The sequence below is a fragment of the Sorex araneus genome, chromosome 2, assembly GCF_027595985.1.
Source record: "Sorex araneus isolate mSorAra2 chromosome 2, mSorAra2.pri, whole genome shotgun sequence".
NCBI lineage: Eukaryota > Metazoa > Chordata > Mammalia > Eulipotyphla > Soricidae > Sorex > Sorex araneus.
Window position 1 is genome coordinate 323,741,066 of NC_073303.1, and position 26,078 is coordinate 323,767,143.

The 26,078-nt window shown below is 50.2% G+C and overlaps 1 protein-coding gene across 1 annotated transcript in view; it reads right to left on the bottom strand.

The window, feature by feature from the left end:
• The window catches only part of RAB31 (RAB31, member RAS oncogene family), a 126,978-nt gene that overhangs the window by 52,138 nt on the left and 48,762 nt on the right, over positions 1-26,078 (bottom strand). The window contains exons 2-3 of the mRNA XM_055127196.1: positions 19,258-19,337; positions 13,222-13,303 (exon numbers count right to left, since the gene is read on the bottom strand). Of these exons, the coding sequence (XP_054983171.1) occupies positions 13,222-13,303; positions 19,258-19,337 (162 nt within the window). The remainder of the gene's footprint in view (positions 1-13,221; positions 13,304-19,257; positions 19,338-26,078) is intronic.

The window sequence follows — 26,078 nt, forward strand, 5'->3', positions numbered from 1 at the left end:
ACACTAAATTGATTAGTGCCCTCAACAAGTTCTCCCGAAATAGGCACTGATTGACTGGGGTGCATGGCAGCGCTATAAGCACTAGAAGTGGGCAGGTAGAGAAACGACCATGAAGGGACCCATGTCCTCCACTCCCCAGGACCGTGAGGATGCTATGAGGCACAGAGCAGGGCTGGCGCTGCCCTGGAGATGAAAAGCTATCTGGGCTGGATCAGTGGAACCAACGTGAGGACCTGGGGTCCCTAAGAGCAGAGGAAAGTAGAAGTATAAGACGACGCTCTGCTGCCGGCCTGCTCTGAAGACGAAGAAAGAGCGCAAGAACGTGGAAAGGTTCTGTCCTGGGGCACTGAGTTCTGGCCAAGAGAGAGCCATTCTAGGTCCCCGTCTGTACCAGGCACGAGAGTGAGACTGTGTTCCTTGGAGCATGTGTTGGATGGGAGCCGAGGGCACACTCGGCAGGGCTCAGTGCTGGCTCCGGGCGCGCTCGGGGACCATGTGTGGTCTAAGTACGGCAGCAGGGTCTGTGTGCTCCAAGTAAGCACCTTGACCCCGGACCATCTCTTTGGCCTAGGAGAAGTTCATCCTGCTTTGCAAGATCAAACCCCGCTTGAGCTGTTCCTCCAAGCCCTTCCTATCTCCCCACAGCTGATTCTACTCCCTTTACTTCCAGCCTTCCTCTCTGGCAGGCTGATGGTGAAAATGAGAGGCAGAAGCCGGAAACTAGACTCAGGAGCCCTGAGTGACTCATTGCAGGAGTTGGGCAAAGATGACTAGGTCATAAATCATAAGGCCCAGCAAGAACAGAGCAAGAGAGCAAGTCCAATCAGGTCACCTAAGCAGGAAAGAAGCAGAGTCACAGAAACAACTCAAAAACGTCTCTGTAGAACTTAGAACAAATCGCATTAATCACTGACTGACCAACTAGGCATATATTTACAACCATGTTAGCAACCATTGTGTCTGTCTGATGAAAACTGTTTTCTTAGAAGTGACACAGCCTGCATCTGACCTAGAATAGCTCTTTGTGAGCTGTGTGTGAGGCTTGGCAGGTTTAGGCAAATCCTCACTGGGTGGCCTCCCTCGTACTCCTCAGAGCTGCCTGCGTCTGGGTCATGTGTCTGTAAGAGCGGCGAAGTCCTCACAGGCCCCCCTGGGTGCTTACTCAGTCCTCCACAACTCATGGACATTCCACCCTCTCTCTCCTGTCAGCGGCTTCTGGCATCTCGAAAGCCAGTTCTGCACACCAGTCCCTCACTCTCGAGTGACACCAATAGGCCTGGACAGAACCACTTTGGGAAGCAGGTCTGAGGGTGCCGTTGGTTCTTGCTCTGCCCACACTGTGGCCATTGATGTCCCTCCTCAGATCACACAGGGCTTCCGCTGTGGCATTCTGACAAGCTGGTTCCAAGGCCACATCTGACAGGAGACAGCTGATGGGCCACAGGGGCCATCTCCTGAGTGGTGATGTCACACTTCATGGAACACACCACAGAGGCAAGACCCAGCTCCTCCCAGCCTCTTTGTTTGAGCTAGATTACATTCGTGAATTTATTACTTAAAATATACCACTATTATAATAAAATGTATGGCATTTGACTGCATTTTGCTTTGAAGAGAAGAATTATCTTCCAAATAATATTCCTGGGGCCAGGGAACCAGTACAGGAGGTATGTTACTTGCTTCACATGCGGCTGACCCAGGCTCCGATCCCTGTATCACGAGTGACCCCAAAAAGCACTGCAAGGAGACGGTAGTGCGGAGGCGGGCCTGAATGGAGCACTGCCCAAACAAATAGTATTCTTCACAGCTGGTTTCATACACTCTGCTTTTCACACAACATGATCTAACTTAGAATCCAACTTTAGTTATTTAGTGTATATGTCAAAAGGAAATTTAACATTCTGAAAGCTGTGATGTCAAAGCAGTGATTTTCCTAGTTAGTGTACTTCCTACCCCCAGCCCCAGGGCAAGATAGTTCAAGCCCTCCACCCCCTCCAAAGTTCATCAATTTGCTCGAGTGGGCACCAGTAACGTCTCCATTGTGAGACTTGTTGTTACTGTTTTTGGCATATCCAATATGCCACGGGTAGCTTGCCAGGCTCTGCCGTGTGGGCGGGATATTCTCTGTAGCTTGCCGGGCTCTCAGAGAGGGACGCAGGAGGAATCGAACCCGTGTTGGCCACGTGCAAGGCAAACGCCCTACCCACTGTGCTATATCGCTCCAGCCCAAAAGCACACCCACACAAAAATGCCATAAACCTCTACATCTGCACCCTCTGTTTCTCCCTACTGATATCACCTTATTCCTTAGGATACCTTTGTGATTTACCAGGCTTCTTTGACCCCTGAGTGCCCAAGGACGGGGCAGTCATGCTCTGCCCTCCACAGCTGGCTGTGTGAAGGATGCAGCCATGAAACCTGGGAGTGGGGGGACCCTTTGCTGATTAGCCAGATCAGTTGTTCTCCTGCTTTCTCTCTCATTCCCGGCACCTCAGCGCAGGTAACTGGAGAAGCCGTGTTCAAGGCCTCAGTGGAGCAAAGCTATCAGTGCAGATCGGGATCCTTGGGAATAGAAGAGAACTGGAGAGAGTAAACACCCTGGGTCAAGGTCAGGCGCCAACATCAAAAGAAACTTTTTTTTTTTATCTTTTAAATGTCTCTCAGGCTCTCTTCAGGGTCTCTGAGTCTGATCAGGAAAGCGGCTCACTATTAACAGGCTGTTTGCTAATGTCAGGAGGAGTTTTGGCCTCCGGAAGTACTGGAGAACAGGGCCTCCGATGGCTCAGAATGAGAGGCTCTGTCTGTGCTTCTGGAAACCCAGGTTCAGCCCTGCATATCACCAGAAGCCACGCAGTCAGGATGCATATGGGACAGTGTGCCTCGCCCGTGACACACACACACACACATACACACACACACACACACACACACACACACACACACACAGAGGGAGCTTTCTCCTGGGACTCCCTTCTCCCCACTGATTTTCCTTTATAGTCTTTGACTTTGTTTCATTTGAAACCCCAGCTTGGGGGAGGAGAGAGCGGGGACAATGCCCTTCTGTGGGGACAGCTTCTCACAGTGGCTTCTGCAAAGGGTCCTAGAGACCCACGGTTGTGTCCCTTCAAGGCCCAGCAGGAAGTAGGACAGAGTCCCCTCCAAAAAGGACAGCAGGAAGTCCCCAAGGGCCCATGGTGATGCCACATGGTCTTCCTGCATCAGTGGCCCCTCGTAGTGCCTGCCTCAGAGCTCCACTGCAGAGGGGCGTCACTATCCCCCTCTTACTTTAGGGGCGCTCTCTGCTTCTCTCCTTTCTTGTGGTTCCTAGATGCAGTGGCAATGGTGTAGGAGAAGGCAAAGAGGAAGATGAGGAGGAGGTGGAGGGAAGGAAAGAGGGAAGGAAATAAGGAAGGGAGGGAGGAAGGGAGAGAAGGAACAAAAGAAGGGAGAGAAGGAGGGAGAGAAGGAGGGAGGAGGGAAGGAAGGAAGGAAGGAAGGAAGGAAGGAAGGAAGGAAGGAAGGAAGGAAGGAAGGAAGGAAGGAAGGAAGGAAGGAAGGAAGGAAAGAAGGAGAAAAAGTGGGATTGGAGTAATAGTACAGCACTTAAGAGCACTTGCCTTGCATATGGCCAGCCCATATATGGGACATATGCCTAAGCATATGGTCCCCAAACCCCACCAGAAGTGATCCCTGAGCACAGAGCTAGAAGAAATCCCTGAGCACCACTGGGTGTGGCCCCCAAACAAAAAGACAAAAAAAGAGGGCCAGGAGAGACAGTATGGAGTGGCCAACCCTGGTTCAATCCCTGGCACCCTGAGCTCTGCAGAGGCAGAAGCAAGCCCTGAGCATCACTGGGTGTGGCCCAAACACCCAGGTTTAGGTAAGGCCAACCCCCTACCCAATGCCAAATAAAATACTTCTGTCACAAACAATAAAGTAAAAGCACACCACTCGCCGCTACCGCCGCTCCAGCATGACCGAGGAGGCCAAAGGAGCTACTCTGGACACCAGCAGCCCACTGAAATACTTCCAGTATGTGAACTGAGAGTTTCCGCCAGGCGGCCCCTGCAGGGGCCCGGTATTCCTCTTTTTTTTTAATCTCTCTCTCTCTCAACACCTCCCTCCTGGGCACAGCACAGCCTCCACCCCTTTTCTTTGAGCACAAAATGGAGATACGGACCCAAATGCGTGGCGCGGCTTGCGGGAGATCCCAGGGTGCGGAAGTACCAGTCTCCGCCCACCGCCAATACTTAAGGACAGTGGAGCCACGTGGGCTCCCCACTCGCCGCTGCCGTCGCTACAGCATGACCGAGGAGGCCAAAAGAGCTACTTTGGACACCAGCAGCCCACTGAAATACTTCCAGAATGTGAACTGAGCGTTACCGCCAGGCTGCCCCTGCGGGGACCCGGTATTTCTCTAGGTTTTCCCATCATATGAGCACCATAAAAGGGTAAAAGATTGTAGCGATAGAATTTCAGGCAGAATTTTCCCTGGACTTTATACAGAAACCCAAAACCGCGATGACCTAATGTCATCTAATCATCAGCAATATGAAATGGTTCCTTTGTAACAGGTTGGACTTTGGGGGGATAATCCTAACAAGAATAGTAAGTCTTTTGTTGAAATATTGAAGGCAATCATAGTGGTAGCCATCTCTCTAGACTGAACTAAGCTATAACCCCACGCCAGCTGAGGGGAAGAAATATTTCTTTCTCGGGAAGAAATGTGGCATGGCGTTAACCATATTATGATGTCCATTAAGCAGACACGAACCTGGTGGCGTGGGAATGGGATATAAGGAAAAAAAAGAAATTATGTACATGGAACAGCGGGATGCTGGTGGAGCCGGGGGCCAACACCAGCACACTACTATTGGTTCCAGAAACTGCTAGCAGACATGCTGCTAGACTAGCAACTAAGCTATAGCCCCACGCCGGCTGATGACGGGAAATAACCATCTTTCGAGGTTTCTTCTACCTCTGTCAGGCAGCGTGGCGTCAATCATACTATGAAGATTACTAAGCAGGCATGAACTTGGTGGCACGGGAAGGAGGGGGAAAAAAAATGAAGAAAAGTTATGTAACAAATAGCGGGACTTAATATCTCTACATTCTCAGAAATGGAAAACTATAAAATGCTTCCTTGGCAGTAGGACTGCCTTTTTTTTTTGGGGGGGGGGAGCTCCAGCAACAATAGTGAGTTTTGAGTTGAAACATGGAATGTAATCAAGATAAAGAGTAAACAAAATGAAACTTATCACTTACAAGGGGGGGGGACTGGGGGGATGGGAGGGTGCGGGAGGTGGGAGGTATACTGGGGTGGTTGGTGATGGAATACGGGCACTGGTGAAGGGAAAGGTATTTGAGTATTGTATAACTGACATAACCCTGAGAACTATGTAACTTGCCACATGGTGATTCAATAAATAAATAAATAAATAAATAAAATAAAATAAAATGAAGATCATTAGCCACACAGGTTGGGGGGGTGGTGGGAGGGGGGTATACTGGTGTTCTTGGTGGTGGAACATGTGCACTGGTGAAGGGATGGGAGTCTGATCATTGAGTGACTGAGACTTGAACCTGAAAGTTTTGTAACTCTTTTTATGGTGATTCAATTAAAAAAATTAAAATTAAAAAAAAAGTAAAAGCACATACCTTGAAAATAATATTAACAAATAGGATTCCACAACTGGAAAACTGTCATCTCTTTTCCTATGTGCTCAATATTTTCTTTTTCCTTTAATTTTCTTCCTATTGAGGTTACATAGTTTACAGTGCTGTTGGCACTTATGCTGTATGTGTTTAAGGCGGATGGGTGATGATGCTGTACTGCAACAACACCAAAGGGCCACAACCTCTGCTGTTGTCCCCAGGTCCTCCTCATTAGCCACCCTCCACCGGCCGCCCCCCACACGCCACTTCTCCACCCCTTTGCTTGGTGACCTCAGTTCTGTTGTGAATGTCCAGAGGGTTGTTTTCCTTCTCTGGGTGGTCCTGGCAGGGCAGAGGGTATCTCTTAAGGACTTACAGGACTGCATTTCAGTGCTTGGGGTCTCCAGAGCACTACCCAGCGATACTCGGGTACCACGTGACGCTGAAGATGCTGAAGTTGCCCTGTGCTACTGCTCCAGCCTCTGATGGTTTGTTTTCACTGGACACTGTCTAATCTCTTATTTCTTTTATATGCACATACGAGTGAGATCACCTGGCATTCGTCCTTCTCCCCCTGGTTTATTTCCTTTAGCATGACACTCTTCAGTTCTATCCAAGTTGAGCAAAGGATGGGATTTCATCCTTTTAAAAAAGTCTAGAAAAAACTGCAGCAAAAGGACACGAGGGTGCTCTTGGGAAGGTGGCAGGCACCGGCCTCTCCCGCCACCGAGATGTGATCCCGGGGGCCGCATGCATGTGCGGCCTCTCTGCAGCTGCAAGAGTATGAATCCAGACCCAGCTAAACTACTTTCAGCACGGGCAGCTCCTCGCAGAATGTCTCCAGCCTGAGAACTAAGCTGCGGCCCGTGCCCGCCTAGGAGGGGAAAGGTATTTCTCTCTCTTGCCTCTTCCTTTCCGGGGATGAAGGGCGTGGTAACCGCCATATTATGACGACCACAGATGGGGTTTACAAGCTTGCAATGATCCAATATCTGGAAGAAATCTCCCTGGACTTAGTTGTTAAAGTACAGTAATCCAAAACCTCGCGGCTGCAGTTTTGTAGAAATGAAGTAGACTTTATTTCTCTTCATAACAGGTCTGACTTTAGTGGGGTACTCCTAACAATAATGGTGAGGTTCGTGTTGAAATATTGAATGTAACCAAAGTAAACAGAAAGTAAAGTGAAACTTATCATTTACAAGGCGGGGGCAGGGTGTGGGATGGAAGGTGTAATGTGTGGGGTTTTTTTTTTTTTGGTGGTGGGATATGGGCACTGGTGAAGGGATGGTTCTTTCAGCATTGTATAACTGAGACCTAAGCCTGAAAGCATTGTAATTTTCCACATGGTGATTCAATAAAATAAAATTCTTATTTAAAAAAATAATAATTTTAAAAAAAAGTCTAGTAGTGTTTCATTGTGTATATATACCACAATTCCATTTTTCACTCATCTGCCACTGGGCATGAGGGCTGTTTTCTGATCTTATCTACTGTAAATACAACTTAGGTGTATATAAATCTTTTTTAAGTAGTTGTTTTACTATTGCTTTGCTTTTCTTTTTGCAGTGCCAGGGGTTGAACCTGGGGCCTCACGTAGAAGGCAAGTGTGCTACTGCTGAGATATAACCTCAGTCCCCGTAATTAATGTTTATTCTTGGAAAAGATACCAAAGAGGAAATTACAGGATCATAATTTTAATGCTTGAATTTTCAAAAAGTTTTTGTACTGCATTTTTAAAAGTTTTTTTAATAGAGATAAAAGCCACAAGCACCGATACAATCCTAGAGTTGAAACTGATTAAATACAAAGCTTCAATATTAAAATTAATAAGTATAAAAATCAAATATTTATGTGAAAATTGTTATATCTGATCACAGCGTTACTATGTCCTTGTCTAAGAATCTCTTAAGCTGTTTGTTGCTAGTTGAGCCATTTGTGTTATTTTTTTCATTGAGTTCAATTGGCTTCTCTGTTACTATCCCATCAACTTTGGTGTGCTCCTACTGGGATTTCAGGATTGAGGAATTAGGGGGTGCCCAGAGACGTCAAGATCTGTGGCCTGGGCCAGTGAATCGGCATGGTGTTGTCTGTGGGCATTGCGTGAGGCTGCTGGAGCTTCCGAAAGTATGGTGGGCAGGGAGGCTGCCCACTCGGACTCTGAGGAAAACCAGAGTTCCCAGCCTGGGCACCAGGAACCTGAAATCATTCGCAGTTTGGTGTCTCTGTAGAAAATACTGTGAGTCACTGGAGTCGAGCTCCTGGTGTGCTGCAGTGGGGTGTGGGTGCAGCCGCGGACTTTGGCGAGGGAGGTACTTTACCACCCACCTCCCGAGGGCACCCCGGGTTTCAGCATGGGGACCCGTGTTTCCCAGAGTGCTGGCTGCCTGGCAGGCATCTCCTGGGAGATTCAGTGGGGACTAGTCGAGCAGATGAGCCAGCAGGTGAGTCGGCGGCGGCTGGGGGAGGCTCCACTCTGCTTTCCAGAGGCTGTTCCACCCACACTCTCACTAGCAGTGAATGAGGGCCCCTTCTACCACATCCCCACCAGCACCAGTGTTTGAGCCATGCTGGTAGAGGCCATTCTCACCCGTGTGAGGAGAAATGTCACTGCTGTTTTAACCAGGGCTAATGAACTCCACCTGCTGCTGGCCCCCTAGCTGTCTTCTGTGTGGGTGGGGGAGAGTGCACTGTTGCAGCCACCACTGGTGCTGCTCAGGGGTCAGTCCCGCCTCTACGCTCAGGAGTGACCATATGAGGTGCCAGGGACTGAAGCCAGGACTGGCCAAAGCAGTTGCTTGCAAGGCTCATGCTCTCCCTGCTGCACCATCATCTTCTCTGTCGAAACGCCTAGTAAGTTCTTTCCATTTTTTAATGGGATGAGAAGGGTTAGTTTTTGGTTTTGTTTTTTTAACTACTTCTTTTTGGGCCGAAGCGATAGCACAGCGGGTAGGGTGTTTGCCTTGCATGAGGCTGATCCAGGTTCGATTCCTCTGTCCCTCTTGGAGAGCCCAGCAAGCTACTGAGAGTATCCCACCAGGTCCACGGGAGAGCCTGGCAAGCTACCCGTGACGTGTTCAATATGCCAAAAACAGTAACAACAAGTCTCACAATGGAGACATTACTGGTGCCCACTCAAGCAAATTGATGAACAATGGACTACAGTGCTACTACTATTTCTTTTTAAACAGAAGCACTATGTTCCATTAAAATAAATTTGGAATATTATTATTTATGGTTGATTGGAAAATTTATGAGAGAACAAACTCTTATATGAAGATGATGAGGGGATAATCTTTTTACACTTCCAGTGCTCAGAAAGAAAAGTGATTCTTCAAGAGTAGAAACCTGTACCATCAATACCACATCTAATTACTATTGGAAAGTAAGTAGCACATCATCTGGCTGGGTTTGCTCAGCAGAGTGACTGCATCTGCCCAGTAATAAACAAGGACCAAGTAATTAGCACATGCCAAGTACTGAGATGAGCATTACCCCTACTAACACTAGAAGCCAGCACCAGAAATCAATGTCTTTATAGTCTCAAATCAGAACCCAAAGTGATTCTGTTTGTCTGAGTGAGGAGAGATGGGGAGAAGAGCCACAGGTTCCTCCCAAGCTAAGATCTGCCCCAGCGTGCTGGACTCCAGCCGCTAACGAGACAGAACTAACGGCAAGAGGTGTAAGAAGCAGCCGGGGTTTATTTTTAGCTCACACATTGGGCAACGTCATTATAGGCACGATTAAGCCTGGCAACAGGCTGCTGAGACGATTGAAAAATTACCATCCCTGGAGAGCTGCAAGGTGGCAGCCGGGGACACGGGCAAGGACAGCCTGAGCGACACCAGGACGAGCCTGGCAGCCACCACACCATAGAGGCTCCACACAGCGTCACCTGGCGTTCCCATCAGGCTCAGCCTCTTGTTCAGAGCTGGGTGGGGCCCACCAGGTGGGGATCTCCTTTGAAGAACACCACAGCACTGGCGGCCCGGAGATCAATCCCCTCTAACACCCCGATTTTAGGGAAAGCAATAGAATAATTAGAATACAGCCATAAGAAAAAAAACTGCTATTGCTATTTTGCTTTGGAATGGTAAATGGGCCAAACTGCCAAAATTCATCGAAATGATGCACTGTGGGGATCCCAGTGATGTGGGATTCTTGCAGGCTTACACCTGAGGATGCACCTTGTGGGACCATCAGGTGCTATGGAACGAATCGGAGTCAGCCACACGAGGCCAGCTAGCCTCTTGGGTATTAGATTCACACTGGGAAGGGACTGGAGAGAAGGCAGTGAGCCAGAGCACGAGCATGGCGTGCAGGTGGCTGGGTTCATCTCCGCACTACACTGGCAGGAGTGATCCCTCACCGTGCTGGGGTCCTGAGCACCAACCCCTGAGTACTGCTGGGTAAGGCTTCCAAACCAAAATTTAAAAATACAGATAGTACAGTGGATACTGCACTTGGCTTGCATGCAGCCAACCCAGGTTTAATCCCTCACGTCACATATGTTCCCTTGAGTCCTGCCAGGAGTAATTCCTGAACACAGAGCCAGGAGTAAGCCCTTAGCACCATGGGGTATGGCCCCCAAACCAAAATAAAACAAAAATTAAAATAAAATAGCTGAGTAAATACCACACACTCCATCCGGATCCCACAGAAATCTCCCCTAAGGATCCCTGTATTACCTTGTGAAAACATCAGGTTACCCAGAACATGAGTCCATTGATAAGAAACTATCAACAAACACGTGAAGTCTAAAGAACGGTCTCCGAATGCCAGGAGGGGAACTACACAGAAGGTGAAACTTTGGATAACACTGACTTTCAACTGGCTGGCTTTAGGACCATCTTCAGAATAGAATGAAAAACACATAGCTCCGGATGCAAACTCCCACCTCACGGGCTGCGTGATGTGAAGTCAGCAAGTCTCGGAGCTCTGAGGCCGCACCTGCAAACAGGGACAGCATCCTGCCCCAGCGGCCGTGGCAGCAGACTCCCGGGGCCCAGTGGGGGATGTGAGCCCACGCCCCTGACGGATGCTCACCAGAAGCTGCTGCCAAGGCAAGCACAGTGAGACCTGAACAGCCTGGACCGGGCAGCAGGGGCCACTGATGTCGGCCATCCAGCAGTGCACTTGGCCCTCACACCTAAGGCTTCTCCCCTCCCGGATCTAGGCACTGGACCCCTGCCCACAGAATTCAAGGACACAAACAGTGGACAGAGAGGACACGGACACATCAGCCTTGGCATGGGGGTCCTGGCAATCCCCACAGACACCTAGAAAGGACGATGACTCCTTTGGGAAGAGTCTGGAGTTATAGGAGGAGTCTGGAGTTATAGGAGGTCTCTATGCTGGAGATCAGCCCCCTGGAATCGCCAAATACAGCCCGGCAGAGACCCCGTACCCCCGGGCTGGGCAGAGGATCACCAGAAGGGCCCCGAGCACCATTTGGGAGCCCAGCCCCCAGCCCTCCTGCCCCCCAACCACCAGATCAAACACAGGGAGCACACAGGACAGAGAAGAGACTCGAGCAGACATCATTTTGGGGGTCAGCAGGTGGAGTCGGCTATGAGCTCGGGAGCACTGCCGTCACGAGCAGCTCCCTGTATGCAGGTCTGTGCTCTCCACCCAGCAGCGGGACGGAGACGTTCTCCTGGGGTCAGCCTTGGAGGCCAGGATATTTGGCCTAATTTTTTTTTTTTTAATCTTTAAACTGCCTTCATTTTCAAATGCTAAGACTTTCACTTTGGAGTTTTTTGGTTGGGTTGGTTGGTTCTGGTTTGGGGCCGCATTTGGCACTCAGGGCCCTGCGGTCACTCCCAGCAGAGCTCAGGGGGCCACCGGGTGTCAGGGATGGAACTCGGACCTCCCGCAAGCAAAATACACAGTCTGTTAAAGAAGGTGTCTCTTGTCCTGGAACTTAAGGTTGAAAGGGTTTATTTATTTCTTTATTTCTGGGCCAGACCTGGCAGTGTTCTGGGCTCACTCCTGGCCCTATGCTAGGAATCGCTCCTGGCAGGCCCCAGGGAAACATACACGGTGCCAGGGAACTGAGTTGGCCATGAGCAAGGCAGGCACCCTAGCCCCTGAAAAGGGGTCTTGACATAAAGTAAAACTGATCTCACCACACACTGAATTCATCAGGGGCTGATACTAAAAATGAAGGATTACCCTGGCTCCTTCCTTTAAGAGAGGACACAGATTCAAAGTCATTATGTGAATTAAGTGGCATATTTAAGCTTGGGACTTCGCTCCGACTAAGAGAATTTGAACCACTTATCTCCATGATGATGGACTCTAGTGAGAGTTTAGGGTGGTTTTGTTAGGGGGGTGGCACTCAGGAGACCCGAGGGCCTCTGCCCAAAGTTCTCAGCCGTCTGGCCCTGGCTCCACACGAGGGCCTGAGGATGTGGTGCTGCTCAGGCCTGCAGCGTGCGGACCTCAGGGATGCTGGGGCCTCCCAGGCTGCACCTGAGGACGCTGGAGGGACCAGGTGGTGCTGCAGAACAAATCAGGGTCGGCCACATGAGGCTGACCTTAGCCCCTGTTCTCTCTCTTCAGCCCCAACATCGGACCAAAGTTTTGACTGGGTTGAAAATCTTGTTGAGACAAGGTATGAGTTTTCTCTGTGCATCGTTTTGACTTCCCTGCTGCCCCTTTTGACTTTCATCAGCATACGCCTGTCACAGGCATAATCTGTCGGGATTCATTGTTTCACATTTAAAAACTTAAAGACAGCTTCATGAGCAAAAAGATAGGACAGTGGGTAGGGCGCTTGCCTGCATGCGACCAGCCAAGTTCCACCGCCCCCTCTCCCCCAGCATCCCCGGCACAGCCATGGGTCCCTGCTGTGCAGTCAGGGCTGGATAATGCCATCACTGGTTCCAAAATGCAGAGCACACAAGCAAAAAAGACACACGCTTCTTAATAATCTCCGTAAATATTTTCAACCATGAAAATGAATTAAGGGTGAGAGAAAAATGACAAGCTCTCTGGTAACACAAACGACCATGCCCTCAATCTTCAGCAAGAAACAAGGCCCTTGCAGCCTGAACCAGGTGGGCCCCCTGAGATGTCCCTTCATGGGGGGCGCACAGTATTACCCAGCCCCCCCCAGCAGGCGTGGCACAGCCCCGCACTGAAAAGTGGCCACGTGATCCAAAGTGGGCTAGTGAAAATGGACAGTACTGAGAGGGGCCAGAGGAGACGCTGTCTGTCAGGGTCACTCTGGCTGCAGAATGGAGGCCGGGACTGCCTACAGGGGTCCTCTTGCACCCCTGAGGGGAGAAGAAAGTGAGTCTGCCAAAAAGGTGCAAAGCTAAAGGAGAAAATATGGATGTCTTTGATGTTTGGAGAACTTGGACGTGACCTGGCCATTAAACAGGCATCCCCTCATGCTTTTCCCCTTGTTGCCAAAGAAATACATTTCCTGTTCCGTCATTTCAGGCTCAGTTTCTGTCGCTTGCAATCAAGAGCATCTTGCCAAAGCCAAAGAAACCTACCGAAATTCATCTCAGTACTTTTCCTAAAAATTTTCCCCCAAAGTCGACAATGGTGTGTTCTTACCCGTTCCTGCCCGGCGGTGTCCCAGATGAGGAATTTATGGAGTTCATTTCCACAAGGCACAGTTTTGGTCATGAAAGATGCCCTGAAAAAGAGAATTAAAACCTTCACATTACCAACTACCCCTAACAGTCTTCACAAAGACTCGCGTTTCAAACAGGTTTAAGTTATGCTTCCACAGAACTCCAAAAGCAGTTACTCTTGGAGACCCCTAAGTTAAGAGTGGCTGTCACCTGAGGGAAAATACTGTGCGTTTTCTGTTAGTCTGGCTGAAATAGTAGAGGAAAGAAGGTATTCAAAACACTGTCCCAGAAGCATTCAGCTTTAACAGTTCAAACATAATATGCCTGAATCTTAAGGGAGGGGGAGAAAGACTTCCACTTAAAAAGCATAATTAGCTCACTCTTCCGGCCTGTGTGTTCTCTCTTGGACATCTAATTCTCCCTCCCCCCCCCCACCACATCTTTCTAAGTAAGCTTTATTACTACCATTTAGAGTACTTTGCACATGCAGGCTGGGTTTGATCCTGGCCATTGGTAGTTCCCCGCTCCCACCCCTCAAGCCTGACCAGCGTGACTCTGAGTGAGCATCTGGGAGGAGTCTCTGAGCATCACCAGGTGGAAGCCCCAAAACAAAACCAAAAGTGAAAAGGGGAGTTAGTGCGGGTGCAAGTTACTGTTTGGACCTTTTCTACTTGCAAGTTATTATTTGGGCCTTACAAATAGAAAACTATTTTACATAGTCATAGGTGACTATGCTAGGAATTCAGGGTTAGCAGAGTTTGATACTAAATTCCCATCCTGGGGACTGGAGTGATAGTACAACAGAAAGAAGTTTGCCTCGCACGAGAGCAACCTAGTTCTATTCCTAGCATCCTTATACAATCCCCCAAGCACCACCAGAAATGGTTCCTGAGCACAGAGTCAGGAGTAACCCCTAAGTATCACAGAGTATGGCCCCAAAAAAGACAAAAAAAGCAAATTCCCATCTTGCTTACAAAAATGCAGGGATAAAAACGGGCAGCTCACCAAACATTTATGGTGTTTTTAATTTTTTTAAAACGAAGGATTTGAAATTCTTAGCAGATGAGAAAACACTTAATATATTCTTTCTTGCACATTTAACATGCCCTAACAAGCTTGTTCTTTGTGCTTCTGAAAGTTGTAAGACCCCAATACAGGAAACCCCAGGTCCCCTGACAGTCCCCTATTTCTGATCTCGTCCCTAGTCATGGGTCAGCAGGGCGTGATAAACCCCTGTGAGTGTGGAGGATGTGTGTAAACTAGGCAGCATTCTGACAGGCATGTGGAATCTAAGGACACAGTGCTGGGGGTCAGACCTGAGTCTCTCGCACATGAAGCAGCGCACTGAGTGTGGGGGTAGAGTGATGGCACAGTGGCTAGGACACATGTCTTGCAGGAATCCAGCCTGGGCTCGATCCCCGCACCCCATGTGGTCCAACGAGCACAGCCAGGTGGAAGCCCTGAGCACAGCCCTTGAGGCCCCCAGGACAAACCAATCAGTTCACGGAGTGATGCTCTGCATCTCGTGTTTTTTTCATAAACCTTTTGCCCATGACTTTTCACCTGGGCACTCATCTTCTTCATATTCACATTGTCGGTACTTCAAACAAACCTTTTGTAATGGTATATTTAAAATAATATTTTTAAAACCTTTCCTTTAATTTTCTTAATGAAAAACTTTTCCACATGTGTCTTTTATTTAAGGGGAGGCTTGGGGGTTAGGGGTGTTATACCTGGTGGTACCCAGGGGTTTATTTTAGTTTGTTTTGGGGCAACACCTGGCCATGCTCAGGGATCCCTCCTGGTGGTGTTATGGGGATAAAATGGGGTGCCAGGGGTCAAACTCGGGTCAGTGGCATGCAATGAAAGTGCCTTACTCCTGTGCTGTCTCTCCAGCCCTGGCCCTATTCTTTTAAACATCCTTCCCTTAAACTTTGTTTATGAAAAAAAATATTTTTTTTCATAATGCATTTTAAAACCTTATGCAGGTTGCTATATCAACATTTTGTTTTCTGTGTTTACTGGGGTTTTGGCGAAGGGTTGGCTATGAGTTGACTAGGGAGCCACATCTGGCAGTGATCAAGCATGGGCCTCGTGTATGGAAAACACACTACCCTAGACCTTTGGGTTTTTACCCCAGCCCTTATTTTGTTTCTGCTTTAACTTTCATCTTTGGCAGAGTTTTCATTCATTCCTCAATATAGTCTAGGCACTGGGATGCCTACACCAGCCCTGTCTTTCAAAACTTCTCATACTTGGAACACTAAATGCATTTGCCTTCAAACGCAAAGGATCACAGACTCAAGAGACATCAAATATCTAGGACAACCCTTTCATTTCCTAGGTAAGGGACGGAATAGCAGGGACAGCCTTTTCTCAGGTCAAACTGTGAAGATACAGCTGAGAACAGGAAGCAGAGACTTCATAGCCTCCTGGGGCACAGAGCACACGCAAAGACCCGCTGATTCCTGGTCTCAGAACCAGAAGCAGTCCCGGCTGGGCAAGACCTGCAGGCAACAAGGACAAAGGAAGAGATTCGCCCGATACATGCAAATCAGGGCCAGCTTCTGAAACAGCCCAGTGCAAAGTGTTTCTTCCTACTGTCATACACATCCCCACACATGTGCTGTATAAAAACACAAACACACAGTGATGTCTTTTCAGTGCACACATGTGTGCACATACGTGTATGCATCCCCAGTTCCTGATTTATTTTTTGTTGTTTGTTTTGGGTCACAATCAGTAGTGCTCAGGATTTACTCCTGGATCTGCACTCGGGAATCACTCAGAGTGCTTGGGGATGGGATGCCGGGGATCGAACACAGACTGGCTACATGCAGTGCCAGTACGCTCCCAGCTCCAGCCCCCTGACCTCTTGCTACTAGGAAGAAGACTATAAATCACCGAAATAACAACCAACAGCCACAGCCTTTTAGGGCATTTGGGGGGATTTTCACACCCTCTATGCAAGTTTTCCATCTGAAGAACCTCAGGGGTTCTTCTCTCGAGATTACCCTCCAGAGGGGTGAAAGCAGGACATCTGCAATGCGGAACTGACATCATTTTCTGTGGAAGCCCAAATCTGGCAGAGGAGAAATGTCATCCCCTTGGAAAAGTCCAAATACAAAGGGAGACACACACGCACACATTCAAGATGTTACAATCTGCCGGAATATCAGAGCCAAGGTTGTCAGTGTGAGTCGTGAAAGACAGACAGAAGGGACACTTTTTTTTGTTTTGCTTTTTGGGTCACACCCAGCAATGCACAGGGGTTATTCTTGGCTCTGCACTCAGGAATTACTCCTGGCGGTGCTCAGGGGACCATATGGGATGCTGGGAATCGAACCCGGGTTGACCGCATGCAAGGCAAATGCCCTACCCGCTATGCTATTGCTCCAGTCCCCAAAGGGACACTTTTAATGCTGGAACAATGGCCTCTTAGGTGGTCTCTCCCAGGGCCAGTGTGACCACGGCGTGGAGAAGAACTAGGATGGATGTTTGGGAGTGGACATGCTGGCTCTGAGCCCTGAGTCTGCTGCTCGCCTGGCTGTGTGTTTCCGAGCAAGTCAATGACCTGCTCTGATCCATGGGGTCAGTGGCTTTACTGTGGACCAGAGACAGGAACTGAATGTCCATGGGACCAGGCAGGACACACAAAATGAGTGGATGAGGGAGGTGTAACAGATAGTGACAATAATAAAGAGAAAATGAGCAGAGTGACAGAAGAAAATCTGCCTCCCCCCACCCCCGCCATGGAAGGCCGAGCTCAGCCGAAATGGCAACGTCCTTCAGGCACACACCACACCCGCATCCGCTGGCTTTGAGAGAAACCAGAAACGCAGCTTATTATGCCAAAATCTCCTGATCTTTCATAGCAGATTAATGTTTTTTTAAAGTGTTATAGAGTCACTCAAAATATATCTATAAGCCAGACCCCCAGCACCAATATCTAAAATACTTTAACATTCCATTTGTTCTATCTCCCAAGATGGCTAACATATTTCTGTTAATTTTTCTTTTCATTAACACACCCTCTCCCCCCGCAAAAAAAAAAAAAATACATTTTCTCAAACTCTCAGAAGAAAAGGGATTAAAAATGGGAAGAGAAGCGGCCAAAGAGACAGTACAGCAGTACTGCACGCAGGCAACCTGACTTTGCTCACTGCACCACATTTGGTTCCCCTAGTACCACGAGGAATAATTCCTCAGTGCAAAGCCAGGAATAATCCCTGAGCATCACCAGATGGGGCTCAAAAACAAAATAAAAAAGGATTGGCAGTGCTTGGGGCACCATGCTTGGTACCAGGGTTTGGACCCAGGTGCATCCACCAGAGCTGCATGTAAGGCAAGTGCTTCCCTTAACTCCTAGATTATCTCTCTGGTCCTATGAAGGAAATTTCTGAGCAATTTAAAAATTGGTCAAGAAGAGGTATCAGGAAAAGATGATGGATAAGAACGAAGGAGCTGAGGGCTAAGGTTTTTCTCAGGGTCGACAGCACATGCCTGGCGAGAGTGTGCGAGGGGTGATCCTGGCAGCTCTGCAGGGACGCCCAGCACCTCTAGAGATTCCCAGTGGCCCCAGCCAGGTAGGCACAAACACCACAAGGAGAGAAGAGCTGGACCCAGCGGCACAGCAACATCAAAGATGTGTGAGCACCACATTCAGGGACTGTCTGAGCATCCAGAGGCGGGCAAGAACGCCAACTAGGGGGGAGCATCAGCTGGGTGCTGAGAAGTCCCAGTCTGCACGGCCACAGCAGCAACAGGAAGTTCCCTCGAGTCACTGGCCCATGTGACAGATACAGGATGTAGACACGGAAGAGTCTACGACCGGAGACAATCTCCTGTGGTGCCTGGCTTGGGAGGTCCTGTCCTATCAGTGACCCACTTCATGTGAGTGTCACCTGCAAGTGGGGACCATCTGGGCCTTAGACTCCTGTCTGATGATGAGACAGACACTGACGCTTCTTGGCGGCTGCCTGCGGCCCTGTCTGCATGACCCGAGAGTGAAGCTATAAATATCCATATGGCCCTTGGCAGGAAAAAGGCTCCTGCAGTGACCCAGCCCCCCCCCTCCCCCCCGTAGCTTCTGGATCCAGTTCTTTCTCTTTGTCTGACCCTGGCGCCACCTGTCTTCTGCCAGCATTCATGGAAGGAGGCAGTGAACTGCCAGTCAGCACAATCTTAACACCCTTGACACATATTTTTGAGAACATGTGTAAGTTTTTTTTTTTTTTTTTTACTACGAAATGTGTTGGATTTGTTTCTCACCTACACCAGCCACTGGGTCTGCCAACAAACTGCTTTTGCAGGCAGCTGTGAATTTTCCCCACTTCCTGGCAGAGGCAAGTTGCACCCCTGTCTGCATCAGCCCTCTGGGGTGCCCCAAATATAGGCACATGTCATTTCCCTCCTAAGGAGAGCAGGTGGCATTGGGTTTCAGTTTTAGGACTTGACTCTCTACACGATGGCATCTTTGGGGGAGAAAACTAAGTGAGGGCGCATTCCAAAGGAAGAAAAGGCAGGTGCCTGCACAAAATGGTCTAGTCCAAGAATCGGTGAGGAAATCGGAAATGCTCCCCTTTTCCAAGGTCAGGGTCTCAGCCGCCAGGGTCCCCCGCCTCTCCACTCTCCAGCACAAGAATGGAAATGCTGACGTGCACTTAAGACAGAAAGGAAAATCAATCTGCCGCAGCCCCAGAGACAGCCCTGCTGCAGAGCAGCCAGCACTCCAGCTCGCTAGCAAGGCCAGTGGAAGCCGAGCCTGCAGGAATTAGAGCTGCAGCTCTGGGCTTCCAGCTAGAAATCAAGCTGGTAGGATCTGCAGAATAATGCTCCCAGAGATCAAGGAACCGACTCCTGCTGCTGGGGTCGGGGGGTAGGTGGGCAGGGACTGAAAAGGCAGGCACAGCAAGGAGGCCACCCAGGTCTAGCAGTGGGGATGGGGCCCAGGGCCGCCTGTCAGCAGAAGGGCTGGAAGCCACAAGAACAAAGCAGGGAGCGTGCAGGCACTTACCCAATGGTCGGACTGATGTTGTGGTCAAAGTGATCCTGGACAAATCGACACACAATACTTGATTTCCCAACGCCAGTGTCCTAGAGAAGAAGAAAGATACAGGCATGAGGGCCTAGGGTGACAGTTCTGACCCACTGGAAGCGCAGAACCACAGGCCCAAGGGTTACATCGGATGGATGGGTTAAATGGGGTGGGTAATGGGTAAATTGGCTGTTTTCTTCTATTTCTTTCTTTTTAGGGAGGGGCGGGGTAGAGAGGAGAGACACACCCAGTGGTGCTCAGGCCTTACTCCTGGCATTGTGCTCAGGGCTCATTCCTGGCTTGGGGACCATTCAGATCAAACCCAGGTCAGCCATATGCAAAGCAGGCGTCCTACCCACTGTACTATTGCTCCAGCCTCAATTTTTCCCCTATTTCTTACTTATATTTTCTACAACTGAATTTTTCTTTATGGAAAAGAAAAAATTATGAGTAAAAAATTAGTTTTGAAACAGGTCCCCATATAAAAATATACAAAATAGTTAATCCAAAATTGACATACTCACAATATGTGTCACTGTCACTGTCATCCCGTTGCTCATTGATTTGTTCAAGCGGGCACCAGTAACGTCTCTCATTGTGACACTTATTTGTTACTATTTTTGGCATACTGAATACACCATGGGTAGCTTGCCAGGCTCTGCCGTGCGGGCGAGATACTCTCGGTAGCTTGCCGGGCTCTCCGAGAGGGGCGGAGGAATCGAACACAGGTCGGCCGTGTGAAAGGCGAACACCCTACCACTGTGCTATCGCTCCAGCCCCACAATATGTGTATTTCCAGAAATTTGGGAAATTGGACGAACCTAAAAAAGAAGTCTGGGAATCTATCAGATTGACTTGAAATAAAATTGCATTCAAAACCTTGGAATGCAACATTATTTTTAAACAAAAAAATGTAGGCGGCTCCTCCTGTAACACCTATGAATTCTAAGTATTGCATTTTTTAACATTTTCTCTTTAGAATCTAATGGTATGCTGTAGCCTCCAGTTTTGCTTAATTATATAAAGTTCTCAGCTCAGCTCTTTCTCTGGCAGATAATTCATTAAAGCTTATTAGGACAGAGGTCCAGTTACTTGCTGGAAATTGAACGTTCCTATCCACTCACTTCTAAAGTGCTGGTCAAATCACTTGAGTAACAAGGTCCACGGAGAGAAGAGAACAACACCATGCTGTAGAAATGATCACATTTCACGTTTCCAGTAGTTTTGTTTTGTTGCAGAGTTGGAGCCACAATTGGTGCTCTCTGGAGCTGCTCCTGTCTCAGTGCTCAGGAGCCTCTGCTGTGTCAGGACAGAACCTAGGGCTCCAGCATGCAAAGCCAGTTCTCCAGCCCAGAGAACTCAGCCCCAATTCCAAAGCTGAGCAGTATTCTGGTCTGGGAGAAAGGACGAGAGGCTGTAGCACACGCCTTGCACACAGGAGGCCTGGGTTTGATCTGCCACCACCTGGTCCCCCCAAGCACCGTCAAGAACAATCCCGAGAAATGAGCCAGGAGCATCCCTCGAGCACCACAGGGTGTGGTCCCAGGAGCATCCTTCCATCACCATTGGGTGTGGTCCCAGTGTGAGGCGGAAGTGCAGCTACGACAGGCTCCACTTTAAGACCAAAACTCTGCTGGCCTAAGTCTTGGTTCCCCCCATCACAAAGTCCCGACTTCGAAAACAATATCACCCTGGGCAGATAAACCGCCCTGTGGTAGAGCCTATCAGACTAGGGGGCGTGGGCAGTGGTGCCCAGCCAAGCAGAGAGGCCAGAGGGCGTGGAGTCACGGGACCGGACAGGGACCAGAATTGGAAACATATTGCCAGTTCCTAGAAAAAATGCTGTTATGTAACCAAGCCCTATATAAACTGCTCAGAATTCGGAGTTGGGGTCCTTGTCAAGACTCTACTGCGTTGGATGAGACTCGGACCCTAGCTTAAGCTAGCGATAAAGGGGCCCTGCACTTGTAGCCTCACATCTGGTCTGGTCAAGGTGAGAGAGAAACTCCCAGCTCAGGACATAACACCAGGAGCATCCCTCATCACCATTCGGTGTGGTCCCACAGCCACCCCAATGGCAGCTAGCCCACCTCTAGCGTGTGTGTCCAATGGTGGTGTTCTAGTGTGTGTGTCCAGTGGCAGTGCTCTAGCATGTGTGTCTAATGGCAGTGCTCTAGCGTGTGTCCAATGGCAGTGCTCTAGCATGTGTGTCTAATGGCAGTGCTCTAGCATGTGTGTCTAATGGCAGTGCTCTAGCATGTGTGTCCAATGGCAGTGCTCTAGCATGTGTGTCTAATGGCAGTGCTCTAGCGTGTGTGTCCAGTGGCAGTGCTCTAGCATGTGTGTCTAATGGCAGTGCTCCAGCATGTGTGTCTAATGGCAGTGCTCTAGCATGTGTGTCCAATGGCAGTGCTCTAGCATGTGTGTCTAATGGCAGTGTCTAGCGTGTGTCCAATGGCAGTGTCTAGCGTGTGTCCAATGGCAGTGCTCTAGCATGTGTGTCTAATGGCAGTGTCTAGCGTGTGTGTCTAATGGCAGTGCTCTAGCGTGTGTGTCTAATGGCAGTGTCTAGCGTGTGTGTCTAATGGCAGTGCTCTAGCATGTGTGTCTAGCGTGTGTCCAATGGCAGTGCTCTAGCATGTGTGTCTAGCATGTGTGTCTAATGGCAGTGCTCTAGCGTGTGTCCAATGGCAGTGTCTAGTGTGTGTCTAATGGCAGGGTTCTAGCAGATGTCCAATGGCAGTGTTCCAGTGTCTGTCCAATGGCAGTGTTCTAATGTGTGTCCAATGGCAGTGCGCTACCATGTCTACGGGCAGTGCTCTAGCGTGAGTGCCCAATGGCCGTGCTCCAGCACACGTGTCCATTGGCAGTGCTCTAGTGTGCGTGTCTATCACATGCATGTGTAAGAGCTCACCACACTTTCTTGCCCTTCATTTGCAGGGAGTGAGAGGAACCGGCCAAGTGGCTGCCCGTGGCCCTGGATGGAAACATGGTGAGGACGCATTGCCCGTGCTCTGTGCCAGAAACAGGCGTTGCTGAGAGGTCACTCTGGTGAAGGGTTGGAGTGGACGCTCCGTTGGTCGATACCAATGCAGCTCCCCATCCCCTTTGCTGTCCCAGACTTCCGGGCAGTGGCTCTGCATCGGTGCAGGTGTGGCTGCCCTCACCCCAGCCCCTGGAGGGCGTCCCTCCAGTGCCCACACGTCTTAGGGGCCTGTGTCAGGGTCCACACTGACTGTGCCTGTGCCTGCACCCGTTGCAGTGCTCAGAATCATGCCCTCCGGGCTATACAAAGGGACAGGAGAGGAGCGCAGAGAAAGCCACAGGAACCACCCCCTCCCTCCCAAGCATGTGGCTCTGAGGAGTGGGGCCACCCTGGGGCCTCGTGCTTGTTGGCAGGCACTGCACCATGAGTCTGCCTCTCACAGAACAGGAGGGTCCATACCCTGCAGTGCTCCTGCATCTGTGCTCTGGGTTCAGGAGTGACCCTGGAGTTGGGGATTTAAACCGGGGTCAGGGAGAGAGGCGGGATTCTCCAAACCACTAATCTGTGCATCAGCCACCACGCCCCAGGTAGAGGGAGAGCCCCGGGAGGCATAAGGGCCGAGGCTTCTCTCCAGGTAGCCACTCTCAGGCCAGGGCTGGGCTTGCAGACTTCAGATGGTGCAGGGACTCCTGAGGCCATTCCTCTGCCCGGGGAGTCCTGACTGACGAAAGCCCTGAGCCTGCCGCCTGCTCAGTGCAACCCCCCGGGAAAGGCCACGAGCACCCAGCCAGGGCACAGGGCTCACAGGGTGCATTTGAACCTTAAACCTTTCCCAAAGAAACACTGAGCTAAGAAGTAACAGAAGTGCCCCCACCCCAACACACACACACACACACACACACACTCACACTCACACTCACACTCACACACAGATGTTCTTTTAAAAGACCATTCAGAGAATAAGATGGATTGCTTAGAAATTAAAAGTAGAAGTAACATACGCCTTTCAAGAGCAGCATTGCAGGTAAGCCAGAAGATTGCCTGGAAACTAGAACAAAGCCGGATGCAGCAGAGGCCACAGCGGCCAGCAGCTGTCCTCCAGAGCGGCAGACGAGTAGGCAAGAAGGCGCCTGAACCGAGCTGGGAGTTGGCTAGTAGTCATGTGGCCTGGGGGTCACTCCCGACAGTTGTCAGCCAGCTGGGCAGCCCCCATCCCTAACTGTACGGTTTGAAAAGCCTAAACATGGAAAAGAGGGGGGGAGCGATAGCACAGCAAGGGGGGGGGCGCTTGCCCTGCACACGGCCCATGGGATTCTATCCCGGGCATCCCATATGGTTCCCGAGAACCACCAAGCGTGATTCCTGTGTGCAGAGCCAGAAGTAAGCCTTGAGCACCATTGGGTGTGACCCCCCAAAAACAAAAAAAAAAAACATGAAGGAGAAAATGTTAAAACTTGGAGCAACGCACTTGTCTTTCAATACTAAATGGTGAAATGAGATTTGAAACAAAGCTAGAATTCTCGTGCTTCCCTCCTTGCAGCCCCGGACCCCTGTTTAGGGGACAGTCCAGCAAAACCCTGCAGCCAGAGGCCTTGGCTGCTGACATGCCTGGGGAAACCCACTCTCCAGGGCTCTTTGATGCCAAGAGCTGGTTCTGTGTCACAAACAGCTGGGCCACCCAGAGCGGCTTCTCTGAGGCAGGCGACTGATGCATCAAAGCATCTCTCCTGAGGTTCCCGGTCGATGCCGCAGCTATTCTGAGCACGGCCTTCAGTCTGGAGCCAGGCTCGTATTTCTCAGCACCCCCAGCCACAGCTTAGCCGTGCTCGTCTCCAATACTCTCAAGGGCTCCCACGGACGGGGAGCTCCTGCTGTCGTGGTGTCCAGGCAGCCCCAGAGAAAAGAACAGGAAAACTGAAGGCTGTGAGTGGCGATTCCTGAGCACTTGGTACACGTACAGAGCACTCTTGCATGGGCCAGCTCCTCTCTGTGATGCTCCAGAGGGATGGCCTGGGGTCTGTGCCCAACCCTGACACCAGTGTCGCCCAGCTCTGTGGCCCAGCTCCTGTCCCCCACAGCTGTAGGGACTTTCACTCTGCTTTCCCCAGACATGCTAAGTGATTCCTCTATGTCCTCCATGGAGCCACGCCCCAGCCACAACCCAGCACAGAGCACCCCAACCCAGCACTGAGCACCCCAGCCAAGCACAGAGCGCCCAGCCAAGCACACAGCACCCAGCCAAGCACATAGCACCCCAACTAAGCATACAGCACCTCAAGTAAGCACGTGTCTGACTCCTGGTCACTGGAACAAATGAAGTGGAAAGATATATATTTTTAAATATCCTTAAAAATAAACATTTCAAGGCTGGAGCAATAGCACATCATGTAGAGCGCTTGCCTTGCATGTGGCTAAGCTTCCCGGTCCAGGACAACAGCTGCTGTTCCCCCACTGGCCACCAGGGGAGGCCCTGCTCCGGGATTGCCGCCTGGAGCGCAAACCTGGACGCCAGGCAGTTCGCAGGAACCGCTTGGCTCTGCAACTTCCTTTTCCTGTGTTCAGAGGACTCGTGTATTGAGGGAAAGGCCAGGAGCCATAATAGAGCCCCGGAGAGCATAAAGACAAGAGGCCTGTGGGAGAGAAAGGCGTGTCCAGCTGCCTGCCCTCCTCTGCGGCCTCTTTCCCGTCACGGGAAGCGCCGCCAGGGCAGAGCCCACCTCGGCAGGCACTTGGCAGCTTCAGCAGTGGGCCAAGACCTCAGGGAGCAGCTTCTCCCTGCCTGGTCTTGCACAGGAGGAACAGACTCAAGGGTCGAGCTAGTGGGGGGGGGGGGGGGGTCAGGCCTGAATCCCAGGGAGGTGCTTCCCTGCATGCAGCTGGCCCTGGTCGGGGTCCAGTACCACATATAGACCCTGAGTAGTACCGAGCACAGGCAGGAGTGGCCTCTGCCCGGCATGATCCACCCGCTTCCCACATCACGCTCCTCCCAAAACAAAAGATAGTTTTAAGGCTCTTAGCGGGCTTAATCGAGCTCCCTGAAAAACTATTAACTCTCGATTTTCTAGAACTCACAGGAATACTATTACTGTTGCTTTTTAATCTCATCTTGCATAGGAACAGTATGTGTGTAAGACAGACTTGCTGGACAGGAGAGCTAGCGGGGTCAGTGCTGGCCTTGCTGGCGAGGCTGATCGCACCTCGTACAGCTCCCTGAGTGCTGCCGAGAGTGATGCCTGCGAACAGTGCTAGGAGTAAGCCCTGAGCACAGCCAGATGGAGCCCGGCGCCCTGCTGCAACCCCTCCCCAATTCAAGCTTCTGCTAGGATTCTGGCTTCCAGCATCCCTCCAGGTCCCCTCTCATCCATGCACGGACCCTTCCCAACAAGCTCAGCTTTTTAGGTTTCAATTTCTTACTTTTCTTTTTGTTTGGGGGACGTACCTAGTGGTGTGCAGGGGCTACTCCCAGCTCATTGCTCAGGAGTCATTCTATGCAGTGCTCGGGGGTCCAGATGTGCCAAGAGTCAAACTCAGGGCCACACACACAGATATGTACAAGTTAAGTGCTGTACCACTGAGTCATGTCCCCAGCTCAAAACTGAGTTTTATAAGCCAAAACCTCAGGGTCAATTACTGATGTTGGTTTATTCGTTTATTCCCTTCCTTTCTCTGTACTCCACATATAAGACAGGTCATTTGACATCTGTCCTCTTCCTCTGACTCACTTCCCTCAGCAGGACATTCTCCTGTTCCACCACATTGCAGCAAATGGCTTTTACCTTTCCTCATAACCAAGTAGTATTCTGCGGTGTCCACA